The 14,951-nt window shown below is 36.7% G+C and overlaps 1 protein-coding gene across 10 annotated transcripts in view; it reads right to left on the bottom strand.

Moving 5' to 3' along the window:
- The window catches only part of FAM184A (family with sequence similarity 184 member A), a 115,340-nt gene that overhangs the window by 34,406 nt on the left and 65,983 nt on the right, over positions 1 to 14,951 (bottom strand). For all 10 annotated transcript variants that reach the window (XR_006384686.1, XM_044249782.1, XM_044249824.1 and 7 more), the window contains exons 7-9: positions 12,499 to 12,660; positions 9,905 to 10,026; positions 9,300 to 9,450 (exon numbers count right to left, since the gene is read on the bottom strand). Coding sequence is in view for 9 of the 10 variants with exons in the window: in XM_044249782.1 (XP_044105717.1) it covers positions 9,300 to 9,450; positions 9,905 to 10,026; positions 12,499 to 12,660 (435 nt within the window). In the remaining variant the exon portion in view is untranslated. The remainder of the gene's footprint in view (positions 1 to 9,299; positions 9,451 to 9,904; positions 10,027 to 12,498; positions 12,661 to 14,951) is intronic.

The following is a 14,951-nucleotide window of genomic DNA, read 5'->3' as shown; positions in this document are numbered from 1 at the left end:
AAACAAAAAGCCTAATTCAATGAAGTACCTTGAGAGCATTTTAAGGAGGGGAACGGCAAGATCTGATTAGTCATAAAAGATTACTTTGAGTGCTATGAAGAAAAGCGAAGGGAGACTATGAAAATGGTGGCTTGGCCTACTGTTTACTACGGGCGATAGAAGCAGATGAAGTTGGGGTGTTCTGGAGGCGGAATAAACAGGATTGAAGGATTACATGAGAGAGAAAGGAAAGAGAGAAATCAAGGATGATTCTTCAGTTTTTGTTTTGGTAAAACAAGCAGTGCCAAGAAGTGAAGATGATGGGTTGGGGGATGGTGACTAGGAATCCGTATTTGAGCCAGACATGCGGAATTTGAGATGCCTGCCCTGTGATTCTGAGTTCAGGTGAAGTATCAAGGCTGGAGATTTAACTTTGGAAGTCACTAATATTTGGATGGTATGTATGCCACAACTCTAGATGGGATCCCCTAAGTTGAAAGAATACTTGCTGAACAAAAAATCTGTATGCAAAAATACTATTTGGCAAGCATTCTATATGAGCAAGATCCATGTTAGTAAAAACTGATGCCCTATATAATAGTCAATTTGTTTCAAAACATCTTAAACTAGTCAGTTTCCAAGATGAGTGAAAAGAGCCTCAGCACATCCCCTTCAACTGACAGCGCTCAGATACCTCAACATAGAAGGCTTACTGAATGTGTTTCAGGACTTTTCTTGAAGGATGAATATAATCAGACTTTCACATAAGTGAGAAAGCTAACTAAAAAAGTTGCTGCACTTAATTAGAAATTTAGAGCTTTGTTTGGAAGAAACCATGCTCGTAGGAGTCATCTCACTGTTCTAAACTTGAGTTTATTCATTTAGAAAATATCACAAAGTTTTACATGTTTGCAATTTGTAAACATATCAGTATATACATATTGAAATCCATTGAATTACCAGCTTTTTGAGAACAAAGACTATGTCTTATTCAGAGTTTGTATCCAAAGTGACAAATGGTATGTGGCAAAAAGTAAATAGGTCAATAAAGGCTTATTTCAAGACTACATGAATGATACGAACTTTTTTTATTTAGTTTTTGCTGCTCCCTACCTTACTTTTCCTCTCCCCCATAGTAACAGAAGCAGCAAAGAGAAAAGTTCAGTTAAAAAGAAAAAAAAAAAAAAAGGTGGGCGCCTGGGTGGCTCAGTGGGTTAAGCCGCTGCCTTCGGCTCAGGTCATGATCTCAGGGTCCTGGGATCGAGTCCCGCATCGGGCTCTCTGCTCAGCGGGGAGCCTGCTTCCTCCTCTCTCTCTCTGCCTGCCTCTCTGCCTACTTGTAATCTCTCTCTGTCAAATAAATAAATAAAATCTTTAAAAAAAAAAGTTATTTAGAAAAAATACATACATCAGTATTATGTAGAAATTCTGTAGACAAGGCCAATAGATTCTAAGACTTAGAAATGTATCCTCAGAGAAATGAATGAATGAGTATACCAAATATACTAAATATTTGTCCAGAAAATATTAATCTGAACAAAGGTTGCCTAGAGTGAAAAATATTCATTGAATGGCACCTAACTTGTCCCAGTATAGTCTATTCTCCATAGTGTAACCAGAGTTCTGAAATTGTAACATTTGGATATTTCACACTCCTGATTAAAAGCTTTCAATAGCTCCTCACTGCTCTGTAGACCAAGTCCCAGCAAACCCCCAAGTTATCCAATCTCCCCAACCTCCTGGCTCTCTGCTCTCTAAGCAAAGGTATTTGGGGGCTGCCTGAAGGCCTTGCACATACATCCCCTTCTGCTCAGAATGCTATCTCCTTCTCTTCTTGGCCTGACTCCTGCTTATCTTTCAGGTCCTAGGTAAAGGATCCCGCAGTCAAAGAAACCTTCCCCAAATTCCCTACTGTGTTTGGTCCCCAGGGTACACACGCTGTGTACCACAGTTGTAATGAGTTAATGTGTCAAACTATTATTTCTATTTGCCTTCCTTTCTAGATTATAAGCAATGAAAAGGCAGAGATCATTATGACTCCATTATGGGTTTAGCACACTACATGTCAAATCGGAAGCACTAAATTTTTGACAAATGTCAAATGCCATCAAATGTCAACAGAATAAAATCCTCATTACTAACATAAGAAATGTCATTTATCAAAAAGAAAGTTATTTATCAAATGTTTAATTTCCTTGAAATAATATTACACTGATCTTATACTGCAATTAAGGTAAAATATGTTAAAGCTTAATAAAATGTTCTAAAATTCAATTTAATATATAATGGCAATTTTAAAAAAGATTTTATTTATTTGAAAGAGACAGACACAGCAAGAGAGGAGTGGGAGTGAGAGAGGGAGAAGCAGGCTTCCCACTGAGCAAGGAGCCTGATGTGGGGCTCGATCCCAGTACTTTGGGATCATGACCTGAGCTAAAGACAACCGCTTAACAACTGAGCCACCCAGGTGTCCCTATAATATGGTAATTTCTTAAAGCAAATTATGTAGTCTTTTTAAAGTATTAATTACAAGGTTTCCTAATATCTACAGAAAATTAACCAACAAACCTAAGTTTTAGAAGTGAAAAATCACAATTTAAATAATTCTCCTAAAGACAAAAAAATTCATGAATAATTGTTCAATATTTACACTAAAGTAGTAATAACAGGCATATAATAAATCAAATTAAGGTGAAGACAAACTAACATGTTAGATAATTCTTTTTTTAAATTTTTTATAAACATATAATGTATTTTTATCACCAGGGGTACAGGTCTGTGAATCGCCAGGTTTACACACTTCACAGCACTCACCATATCACATACCCTCCCCAATGCCCATAACCCCACCCCCCTCTCCCAAACACCCTCCCCCAGCAACCCTCAGTTTGTTTTGTGAGATTAAGAGTCACTTATGGTTTGTCTCCCTCCCAATCCCATCTTGTTTCATTTATTCTTCTCCTACCCCCTTAACCCCCCATGTTGCATATGTTAGATAATTCCTAATGCTTTTCTCAGAGATTTTTTAAAATGACTTTATAATCATATACCCAGTGAACTCTTTCATATCCCCAATGCTTTTTTTTAGTATTTTGTCATTTGAAATTAGGAATATGCTAAGTTGATTTGTTACTACAATGGTATCTTAATGTTTGTAGGTCTTTTTCAGGTGTGTTCTGGGTCTTACTACCTCTGAAGGCACAAACTGTTGCCTACAGTATTTTGCAGAACAGATATATACTTAGTACACATTAATAATTCCCCAGTATTTTAAGCATCTCCTTTTAAAGCCAGTGTAGATATCACTGTTCTATCTCTTCACTCTCTTCTCTAAAAGGTACCAATTTAAGAACTGGATAAACTTAGTCTAAAAGAGGAAAATTTAAATTTTAAATAAATTTAAATAAATTTAGAAAACAATTTAGTGCTGTTAATCTTGGGGGGAAATCTCAAGAGCAGGAACACTAACAATATTAAATCTGATAAAAGAAGATAAAATACAGTTAAAGTAAAATATCATTAAATTTTTGACTGAAGATAATTTAAAAACAAACTTCCAAATTTACTGAGGAAAATACTGCATATTAACTTTGAATCCAAGAACTGAAGTATGAAGAATAATGGATGTTGGCTGGTTTTTAGTAGACTTTAATCCCACTCTACATTTTCTGGGGTCCTAACTGTAATTCCCACTCTCCGTTCTAGCTGCTTTCTCTCTTTCTCCATATAGTATTTCCCCTCAGTCTTTCTGCTTTTTCTCTGACTTCTCTCTTCCTTTCTCCAGTCATCTCTTTTCCCAGGGTTGAGGCTGGATCTCTGATGTTTGTTGTACATAGTTTCTTGCTCTCCTAATTTCTACAGAGATGATTCAGAACTGGAGGTCAGCTTCATTGATCTCCAATCACTGCTCAGGACTCTCTCAAGGTCTTTAAGTTAGCTGGGAAGAGCTGATTATTCCAGCTCACTTTCTAATCCCTTTACCTCCGAATGCATCTATCCTTCCGTTAAAAAGTATTATTGTTATTCTTTTAAAACAAACATAAAAACTGATGTACATATCATCTTCTTTCAGTAGGCACAAATGCAATTTCTAAAGAGAATTCCTTCCTTCAAGAATTAAGAGATGGAGATAGCAGAATGAGCACTACACCAAATTTACCCCAAATTTTTGTGACCTAAATAGTGTAGGCCAGTGTTCTTGAATAGAATTGTAAATGAGAGCCATGTGTGTAATCTAAAAAGTTTTTAGTAGCCTTATGTTTTTAAAAGTAGATTTTTAGTCATATATTTTACCCAATATATCCAAAACATTATCATCTCAACATGTAATTATAGCTTATAAATATATTAGTGAGACATTCCATCTATGTTTCGTACTATTTGAAACCCAGCAGACATTTTACAGTGACATCTCAATTTGGATGAATCTCATTTCCAGTGCTCAATGGTCATATGTGGCTAGTAGCTATCACCTTGGACAGCACTGATCTAGAAATCAGAACACAGTCTGCAACAGCCTGAAGAGGCTGGCTTCTCAGCTGCTCTTGACCAACAGCACTTATTTTAATCTCTGTTGCTTACTCATGTCATTGCCCTTCCAAATGAGTGTGAAAAATTCTAAAATCTCCTGTGATGAAGAATCAGTATGTCTAAAACCAAACTTACCATCTCGCCACCCCACCTGCCCCCAGTTAAGTGGTTCATGACCTCCCTGTCTCAGATAATGCTTTTCTTTTGATTATTCTGGCTTTAAATCCTGAGGTAACTTTAACATTTCTTTCTCCTTTAGCAAAGTATTCCATCAAATCCCATGATTTGTTCCTTTATAGTTTCTCTTGTAGTTTCAGTGAAATAAACTTAATTCAGGTCCTAAATGGGTAGAATTATTTGTACTTTGTGTATCTGACAACTTTGTCTTCAGTCACTATGCCTCAGTTTTCATACATTCCATTCAACAACTATTAAGTGCTTACTATATTCCAGGCAGTTTAAGCAGCTGGGTATGCAAATGTGAACAGTACAGACAGAGATCCATCTTTCACGGAACTACATTCTAATAGGGAAAAGAATCAGTATGAGGCTATGTAGAAATATATGTTTTGAAGAAACACAAAGCAGAATAAGAGGACACAGAGTGATGGAGGGTGCTATTTTAGAGAAGGAGGCTAGGGAAGATCTTTTTGAAGAGTTAGGATTGAGCAGAGAATTGAACAAAGTAAAAGAACAAGCCATGAAGATCTAGGGAAAGTGGATTCCATGTGGAGGGAATGGCAGGTGCAAAGGCCCTGCGATAGATTAAGTTTGGGGTGTGTGTGGGTGTGTGTGTGTGCCAGGAACTCCAAGTCTTCCAGCAGGATTACAGAAAAGGAAGGGAAGAAGTGACAGGAGATGATGTTGGCAGGGGACAAATCATAAGGCTACTACAGGCCACAGTAAAAGTGTGGATTATAACCTAAATGTAAAAGGTTTGAAGCAGGAGAGTAACATGATTCAACTTAATATTTTAAGGGCATCACTCTGGCTGGTTGAGAAACAATATGAAGGTGGGCAAGAGAAGAAGCAGGATGACCAAATACAAGTTCCATCTGCAGCGTGGGAGAGAATTGCAAGTAGCTTGGATAGGGTGACAGTGGAGGAAGTGCTGGAAATGAGCAGATCCTGGGTGTACTTTGAAGGCAGAGCAGCAGGAAGTGCTGATGGACCAGCTGCATGTTGTGACAGAGAGAAGGCCCAGCAGTAGACGGAGGGCAGTGTCTAGGAGGAGCAGTCTAGCTTAGGTTGAGGGATGATGGTTGGGTGCATGATGTATATTCAAGAGTTCTATTCAGACACTTTGGATTATCTAACTGAGATGTCTCCATTTCAACCTCACTTCAATATCACAGCCATATTAAGCTGTGATAAAATCCATAACCTTACTGAGTGAATTCTCAACTCCTATGATTAGAAGCAAAAATTTTTCACAATGACCTATCTCCCCAACTGCCCCACTTCATTTTTCTGTATTCCTCATAATGCCTGGATTATGAGTATATTCAATAAATGTCAAATGAATGAGAACATTTATGTTCATCCTTTACCCTATTTGAAAGTCACACTGAAGTTGACCTCTTTAATAAAATTTTTCCCAATCACACTGGCTGTGTCACTCTTTCTCTACTCTATACTCCCACCCAGTGGTATATTGGTAAGTACGTAATAGCTCTCTGAAAAATAAAGAGCTGTTGTGAAACAAGTACTGGTACTGTGGTGTAAATACTCCCACCATCATGACTGCTGGCCACCAACATGTCCCAGAATATGGAGCTGAGAAAGCCTGCACACAATCAGGGCTACGTGAGCTGGCCGGAGCCAGAGCCAGCACTTCACTGCTCCTAGAGTACAAACTGTCCAGACCATTTATGGTCACTCATGCAGAGGGATTTTTACTGCAGGTAAAATCCTATCAAAATGCAAATAATGTGGAGGCTAAAAACTGTGTTACATACATACACAGCTAACCAGCTAAATAACCTTTGGGGCCTCAAATTTCAAAATGAGGAGTCAGACCCAAACTACAGAGTCCCACAGTTCTATATGTGAATGTTGTATGTCTCCCAAATTGCTCAGTCCACTGCTCTGAATGCGGGAATTAGAATATTAAGTCATCAGACCAGATCCAAAATAAAATTTGCCTTGAAAAAGGTGAAATAAAGGAATATATGATATTTTAGGATCATAAACAGAAAATATAATCACAGAGCACTCTGTATACTTGCTTTTCTTTAGACAGAGTTGAAGAGTAAAAATGTAGTTCTTTTGCTCTAAAGGACTTAAAGATATACTGGTTAGCCCAGGAAGTGTACCTAGTTTTGGACTAAGGGGTAGTCATTGGACAGAAAAAAAGAACACAATGAAACACTTAAAGAAAACTAAAAATATGAAGTTAGACTCTGATCAGAGCACAGAATAAAAATAACAGCTTTGGGAAATTTTGATAAAATAAAGAACATCTGTTTGAAGAAAAATGAAACTGTTGTGCCTTTCTTTGCCCATTTCTTGATAGGAAAGTTTAAATCAAATTTAACTCTCAAGAGATTATGGTCACATGAAAGATAAATTATTTATTCTTTGCTCTAAGCAGAATGAAATACAAGTAAACCAAAGCACAAAAATAGACGTGTTCAGTTTACTCAGAAATAGTTAAAATCTGTGAAAACACAGATCCTCTGATACTTTTCACAATACAGGTTTCTGCCTAAAGCCTGGCTGTTCCAATTTTGTTCTCCACTCTTACTCCTTAAATGTCCCAAAGTCCAAGGTAGATCTGTTTTCTGTAAGGGCAGAGGAGTGCTGGCAGTGCTAGGAACAAGGGGATGAATGAGGCCAGTAGTAGCAGTAAATAGAATGAGATAGTTATAGGGCTTGGAGCTGGGGGTAGACGCATGAGGACCAGGACTCAGGAGTCAGGCAAGTGGAAAGTAGGAGAGCAGGTACAGCACACTGGCTCTAGGAATCCATCCACAATATCAAGAAAACAAGATCCAAAGGGCCAAGAAGGATAGAGGGGTTTTTTTTCCATAACAATGTTCCATTAAAAAGACTGCTAGTCCTGCTGGAAGTTTATGTCTTCTGACATACTTAGAAAGAGTGCAACTTTGATCACATAATGCCCACTTTCACTTCAGTGCGGAATCATTTGCTCAACAGTTTTCCTAATTTTCTTCAGGTACAGAAGATCCTGAGGTGTAACAGCTATTTGCCAGTTTATCTATGGGAATGTGTAAGTCTCCTGGGTTTTCAAAGTGGGGAGAGGGGAAGATATTGTCATTTTGGAAATGGGACTGATGGCATAGAGCAGAACAGAATAGCTTCATCTTTGGAGACAATTCCTGGTTATACTTATATGTACAGTTAATCTGCTTTGAAAATTGATCAAAAATTATTTCTGTAAAGTTGGCAAAATTGGAACTATTATGTAATAAATTACTTTACGACAAAGAACTAAAATAATAAGCAAAACATTACGTTCTCTCAGGAATAATCAATGCAAATAGATACTAAAAAAAAAAGAAAAAATATCAGAGAAGCATGGATGAAATCTGACAATTTATTATAAGAGAGATTACATGAGGAATGAAATAATTTAATAGAAAATAAGTGGGAGAATTTGTAGGTCCTCTTTAGAGTGCCAAGTTCAGCCAAAAATGTCTATGTCAATACTTTGTGATTAAAAAACAAGGCAGACTTTCAGGGGTGTTTTTCATCTTTATCATACAACTGAACTAATCACATTAAGTATAGAACATCATAGTAGAGTAGGACCTCTCTACCCCAAGAAAATATGTCCTTTTAGGTCTCTAAATAGGAATGTAAAATAAGTATACAGAAGGTAACCAAAAATCAATGTGAATCTGGTGCCCAACTTCTAGTGAGAGTGGTTTTCTTTTTACTTTTGTCTGAATTTCAAAGGTTTCAAAAATTCATGTATATATACTTTCTTTTCAGGGTAACATTAACTATTATGAAAGGCCAGACACAAATCGGCAGGCCCCAAGTACTCTTGAAAGATACTGCATATATGTACCCTCTGTAATAAGTTATCTTACAGAAAGCCTATCCTGTTTATTTTGAAATTCATCATGATCACAAATAGAAAGATAATAGTAGATTTCTCACACTAAATTACAGAGCTGCTTCTTGTCCAAGTTCTGCACTTGCTTATCAACTAGTGACTCATGCAGTCAGTCTTATTTAATAACGGGCTTTGCAGAAAAGTGCTAAGAACTCAAAATTTAGAAGTTGTGTAAATGAGTGAAAATTCTTTTAATTATAGTGAACATGGAAATAAGTGAACCTGATGTAAGACAGACTTAGAAATATCACTACCTTTTGTTTTGATAAACACTGTGAAGTGTAACAGGCAACACCCTTTTGCTGAGAAAGAAGTAAATTGCTCACTTCTAGTATGGCTTTAGACAATCAGGATGCATTTAATAAATTTTACCTTCTGTGGCCCAAGTGATAGCTAATGGCTTTTATACTTTCAAAATATGGGTAACTTTTCTATTTAAAAATCTCTATAATGTGTTCAGTTGAAATATTAAACCAAAAACCTATAAATTCTTCTCAGAATTTAGGACTGCATATGAACATTATTTAGTACAAAGTTTTTGCAAGTTAATGAATACACCTCCTTGATTTTATACATTTTTAAAATTTAAAATTTGCCCTATGAAAAATAACATAATACAGTGAATTTACACAATGTCTTATAATGTTTTCCTGGCTACAGAATGTCAAGGAAAATGAACCTTCAGAATGTAAAGACTATTAATTACCTGGTTTAAGAGATCTTCTACTTTCTTCTGCCATGAATCTCGGGCTGCATTTTTCTCTCGCTCCTTTAACTGCAAAAGTTGAGACATGGCTGACTTTTTATCCTCTTCATGTTGAAGTCTTAACTCTTCACGAAGTTTAGAACACTCCTGTCTAAAATAAAAGGAATGCCTTTATTTTTAAAGAGAATTATTCCTCTCAGTAGCTATCATATAGTTATTCACGGGTTTTTTAAGTATTCAATTAATTCTCCTAAAAATTCAACTCAGAATAAAAGTTGATTATTTTTTTAGTCAGGCTTATAGGACTGTAAGGTAAGTTGGTAACTTACCTAAGATCATTTGTTCATCAGTTATTAATGGCAGAACAGGTATTAAAACAAATAAATCTTCTGACTTGAGGTTAGTATTTTATAAAGAAAATAGAATCAGAAAAAGTATTGAAGCAGAAAAAGAAAATAAACATTTCTCTGCATCTAATCAGGAAAAAAATTCATTAAAAATGCTGTCACTATGATTTTAATGATAAGACAACACATACCATATAATTGAAAAACATTTTTACACATCTGTATTGATAAGATTACATTACAGAGTACAAAAAGTACCTAAGGTTTTCAGTCCATTTTATTTCTAAGTCATGGGCCATTCTGTCCACTCTGTGCTTCTCTTCCTCTTTCATGGCAGCAAGTGTTTCTTCATGCTGTTGCCTTTCTTGTTCTAGCTCACCCTGAAGAATAAAAACTTTTCAATGAAAACAAGTCTTCAAAAGCAAAGTCATTGCTGGTTATTTCAAATAAGCAGAATGCTTGCATTATAACTTAAATCTCTATATCATAATAATTGATAGTGCCATCTACAATGATTACTGGAGATTTTCGGACAATACAGGGCATATATTTTATATTTTAAATGTCCTTTTGCAAGCTATGTTTCATTAAGACTTCTAATTTTACAAATCCTTTTAAATAGTTTAAAGCTAGCATAATTAATAATCTTAACTTTCCGTATCATGGGTATCTATTATCTTCATACACACACACACACACACACACACAAATTAAATAGATATCTTACTCAAATTCACTCAAATTTATATACAAAGGTCTGCTATTTATTCAGAACCGAAGCATTATAGCTATACCTCACTGACACGATTAAAATAAGTGATAGTACGATATAGATGAAATGCCTGTAGATTAGCATAAATCAAGTGGCTCTCTGGAGCCTAGGGCTAGAGGTGACCTGTTTGGACAACATGGCAACCTTCGGTCCCTGCCAGCAGTGGAGCTGCTCTTTGGCTACAGCAGAAGAGGAACAGTTTTAACAATGACCCCTTCTGGATCCCACTTACTAATAGCATGTGTTGGAGTATTGCTGAAGGGCATATCCAGATTACTGGGAGAGAAGAAAGTCTGTTCAAACTGCCATTCTACACTGCTGACCTGACTATAAGCCATAAATTCTGAAAACTGGATCTGGCCATCTTAGCTAGCTGTCCTTTTCACTAAGTTTTCTGCCTCTAGGAACTACTACTTTTTCCAACACAGGCAGCATAAAATGGGGTAGAATTTCTTGAAAAGTATTTCTTTTACTGAATGCAAAGTACCTTATTAGACATTAGTGGGGTAAGAAAAGAGATAAGGAAAATTTGCTCTTTTTTTTCCTCAAGTATTTCCATATCCATCACCTCCTGGGATCCTCATAAGATATGGAGGGTATAGTGAGGAATCAGCCTCAGCAAGGTTTTAGTAATGTCAGAAACTATCAACTCCACACTACAGATTTGTAACTGTTAAACCAATAAACCATGGTCATCAGCATCTTATTTACCAAACCTGACCTAAGAAGTCTTAAAGGACAGATGCTGTCTTGCCTGTGTCTGGATCTCCCAAAGGTACCAACAAGGTGACATACAGTCAGGGACCAATATCCACTTGATGGCAGGTACAGTTATATCACCCACAACCGAAACTCAGCGGGAAGGAGGGAGAAAAACTCCTATCCAGGCAGAACACCTGTTGAGGAGCCTTCCTAAAGTTGTGGTAAGCCATGATGCAGCACCTACATTTTCTGGATGAAAACTGCCCAGCAGAACAAAAGATGAGCAGTTTAAGGTTTTGCTTACAGTTTTTATGAAGTTCTACTACTTGATAGGAGAGTAATGTAAATATGTGCAAGGACTCTAGAGAAATGAAACTGATTCCAATTCTAAGCTAAAAAAATTAAATTTGAAATAATATTAATAAGAGGCAACACCTCCTAAGTGCTTACTATCTTACTAAGCACTGTGTTGTAAATGGTTTATCTCATTTAATTCTTACGATGATGGTGTGAAGTGTATTATTATCCCCCACCACTCCTGCATCGTGCAGGTGGGTAAATTGAGGGTAAGATTAGTAACTCATCAGCAGTGACACATTAAGCAGTGGATCAAGAATTCACACCCAACCAAGCTGACTTCAGGGCCCACACTCTCATATGCCTCTCTGAAGGAAGAGTAAGAACTCTCTGGATACTATCTTCTTAGTTCTAAGGGATGCTTTTCTCTATTTTCTGAGGCGATATAAATATTTGCTCTGCTCCCTGAGAACGGAAGACCACAGAGCCTTTGGAAATTTGTAGGTCACAGAGAATTGCTTTGTTGCTATACATGAGAGTTCAAACACCTACCAATAAAAGAAATGTACATCTTAACTTTAATAGGTTGAATTGTGATCCCAAAAAGATATATGGAAGTCCTAACCTCTTGTACCTCTGAACTTATTTGGAAATAGGGTCAGTGAAGATATAATTAGTTAAGAGGAGGTCATACTGGAATAGGGTGAACCCCTAGTCCTACGGGAAGGGTATCCTCCTATGAAGACACGAAGACCCAGGAAGAAAGCCACTGACCACCGAGGAGGAAACTGAAATGTGCCACGAGCCACGGGGCTACCAGGGACTGGAAAAGGCTAGGAAGGATCCGCCCTTTTAGGTTTCAAAGGGAGAATGGCCCTTGATTTTGGACTTTCAGCCTCCAGTCTGTGAGAAAGTAAATTCCTATTGTTTTAAGCCACTTAGATTTAGTACAAAGCCCTGCAAAACTAATACACTTGGTAGCAAAGTCCTGCAAAACTAATACACTCCATACAAGGTGATATTTACAATAAACCTTTTTACCTTGGTGATGTTTAGATTACAGTAGGTATTCTAAAATTACCTCAACATTTAACAGAGCATCTTTGGTCTCCTTCAGCCTGCCTTTAGTCAGGTCAAGCTCATACTGAAGTCTCCCCTGGGTGTCCTGAAGACTAGCAATGAGGTCTTCTGCCGAGCCAAGACCTTGTTCACTTTTCCTCACCAGATCTTGGAGACGGCCAATCTGCAAGGACATACAGCACTTTAATATACTTTACTGTTATAGACCAGCAAAACAGCCACGTTTGTTTTCTTAGTCTTTTCTTTAGTGGTAATTTTACTGAATGGATCTTTTTTGATAAATTTGGAAGAAGCATTCAAATAATTATGATAGCTTTCATCTGTTTCCCCACCATCAAAGACCTCCATATTTATGATTTCCCTCTTTCATGACAATCATGTGAATAAATGGATGACTCAAGCCCCCATTTTAACAAAGAGAATTCCTAGTTCCATCAAATAATCAAATCCCTACAAAAAGAAACTAGAACAAGATGAAAATTATATCAAAGACAGAGGGAAAAATATTATTTTAGATAAAAGTATTTTTAAAACTGCTTTTTATTATTTTTTTGATTTTTTTTTTAAAGATTTTATTTATTTATTTGACAGAGAGAGATTACAAGTAGGCAGAAAGGCAGGCAGAGAGAGAGGAGGAAGCAGGCTCCCCGCTGAGCAGAGAGCCCGATGCGGGACTCGATCCCAGGACCCTGGGATCATGACCTGAGCCGAAGGCAGCGGCTTAACCCACTGAGCCACCCAGGTGCCCCTAAAACTGCGTTTTAAAATGGAATCACTTATACTTCATTTGAGCCCAGTTTTCCTGCTGGTTATAAAGGTGACTGATTTAGGTCAATATTGATGAGCTGCAAAATGCACATTACAATAAGTTGTGATTTCTTCATTTCCAAACAAAATTTCCTCATGAAATTGTTAAGAGTTGAATTTATAGGGGGCGCCTGGGTGGCTCAACATTAAGTGTCTGCCTTCGGCTCAGGTCATGATCCCAGGGTCCAGGGATCTAGCCCTGCATCGGGTTCCCTGCTCAGCGGGGAGCCTGCTTCTCCCTCTCCCCTTCCTCCTGCTTGTGTTCCCTCTCTTGCTGTGTGTCTCTCTGTCAAATAAATTAAAAATCTTTAAAAAGAAAAAAAAAAGTTGAATTTACACATTCTTGAAATTAGGAGCTAATATGACAATTTGTTGATTAGGCAGATTCATATCTTCAAGTTATGAGAACTAAAACCAATACGTGAAATACTTTATCTAGGAAAGTGCTATGTAGTAAAAATCTCCTTTTTATAAAACAGCCAAGTTTATCAAAACCCTATAGAAATGAAAACTTCTTATTTTAAAATAACACCTGAATATTTCTCATTGTAAATACAGGCACCACAAGGAAAACCGCAAACATTCTCTTTCAGCCTCCTCTCAAATGACTACCCCTTTCTTGTCCCCTTTCTAAGCAGATGTTTATGTACTAAACAATTCTGGTGATGGTAACATTTTATCTTGTTACTATCTTTAAATGGATGCCAGTCTGATACACTGAGCTGGAAAGAGTCCAATTTTTTTGGGCTCAGAAATATTTTCAGTTAAAATTTATCTGTTTCTCAAAATTTTAATAAAGTCCTCCATTAAAATCCTCTGGGCCTAGTGCCTCTCTAGATACATGTTGGGAGTATTTATTTCATGGTTATAAGTGGTTCTATCCGGTTGATCAACTACTTTGAGTCATTCTAGAAATTTAAAATATTATATAAAGACATCTTTTTTCCCTAATTTAAAAAATGTAATAGCATATTTACATTTAATATTCACTTACCATGTCTTGGAATTTTTTTTGTCCCTGAATTTATGCCCCCTTTCTCTAGTCTATCTAGCTTATTTGTATCTTCCCTGCTTTTTATGTTGCTCTGGCTTGTCATAAATGTGTCACACAGGTGAATGAATTCTATAAGGAAGGTGTAACAGAGTTAAGGAGTATTGAACCTGGGGCTCTGCTAGCTCAGTCTGTGGACCCTTGGAGTTTGAGCCCTACCTTAGGGGTATACTTAAAAAAAAAAAAAAAAAAAAAAAAAAACTACTGAACTTAGGCAAAAAATCGAGTTTCAAGTTCTTGGTCTGCCACTATAAATAAGAATAATGACACCTACCTCACAGTTACTATAACATTTAAACTCAAGGATATACAGGAAGATTCTTTAATTAGAAAGCAACATGCAAATACCAAGCACCAGTCAGTAAGGAGGGGACGACCAAATGTATCAACATGGAGAAAAATCTTGTTCCACAATCCAGGTAATTTTCAAATGAATAAGATTAGATGTACAAATGGAATACATGAAAAAACTTATAAAAAACAGTATTCTAGATATTACACAAAGAATTAAAAGAGAAAGTCTGTTCAAGAAACTAAGTAGAGACAGAAAAGAAAAAAATTTTTAACATGCTGCACAATTAAACATAATAAGCAAA

This window comes from Neovison vison, chromosome 1, assembly GCF_020171115.1.
Source record: "Neovison vison isolate M4711 chromosome 1, ASM_NN_V1, whole genome shotgun sequence".
Classification (NCBI taxonomy): domain Eukaryota; kingdom Metazoa; phylum Chordata; class Mammalia; order Carnivora; family Mustelidae; genus Neogale; species Neogale vison.
Note: the sequence above shows the minus strand (reverse complement) of the source record. Positions and strands in the feature narration are given on the sequence as shown.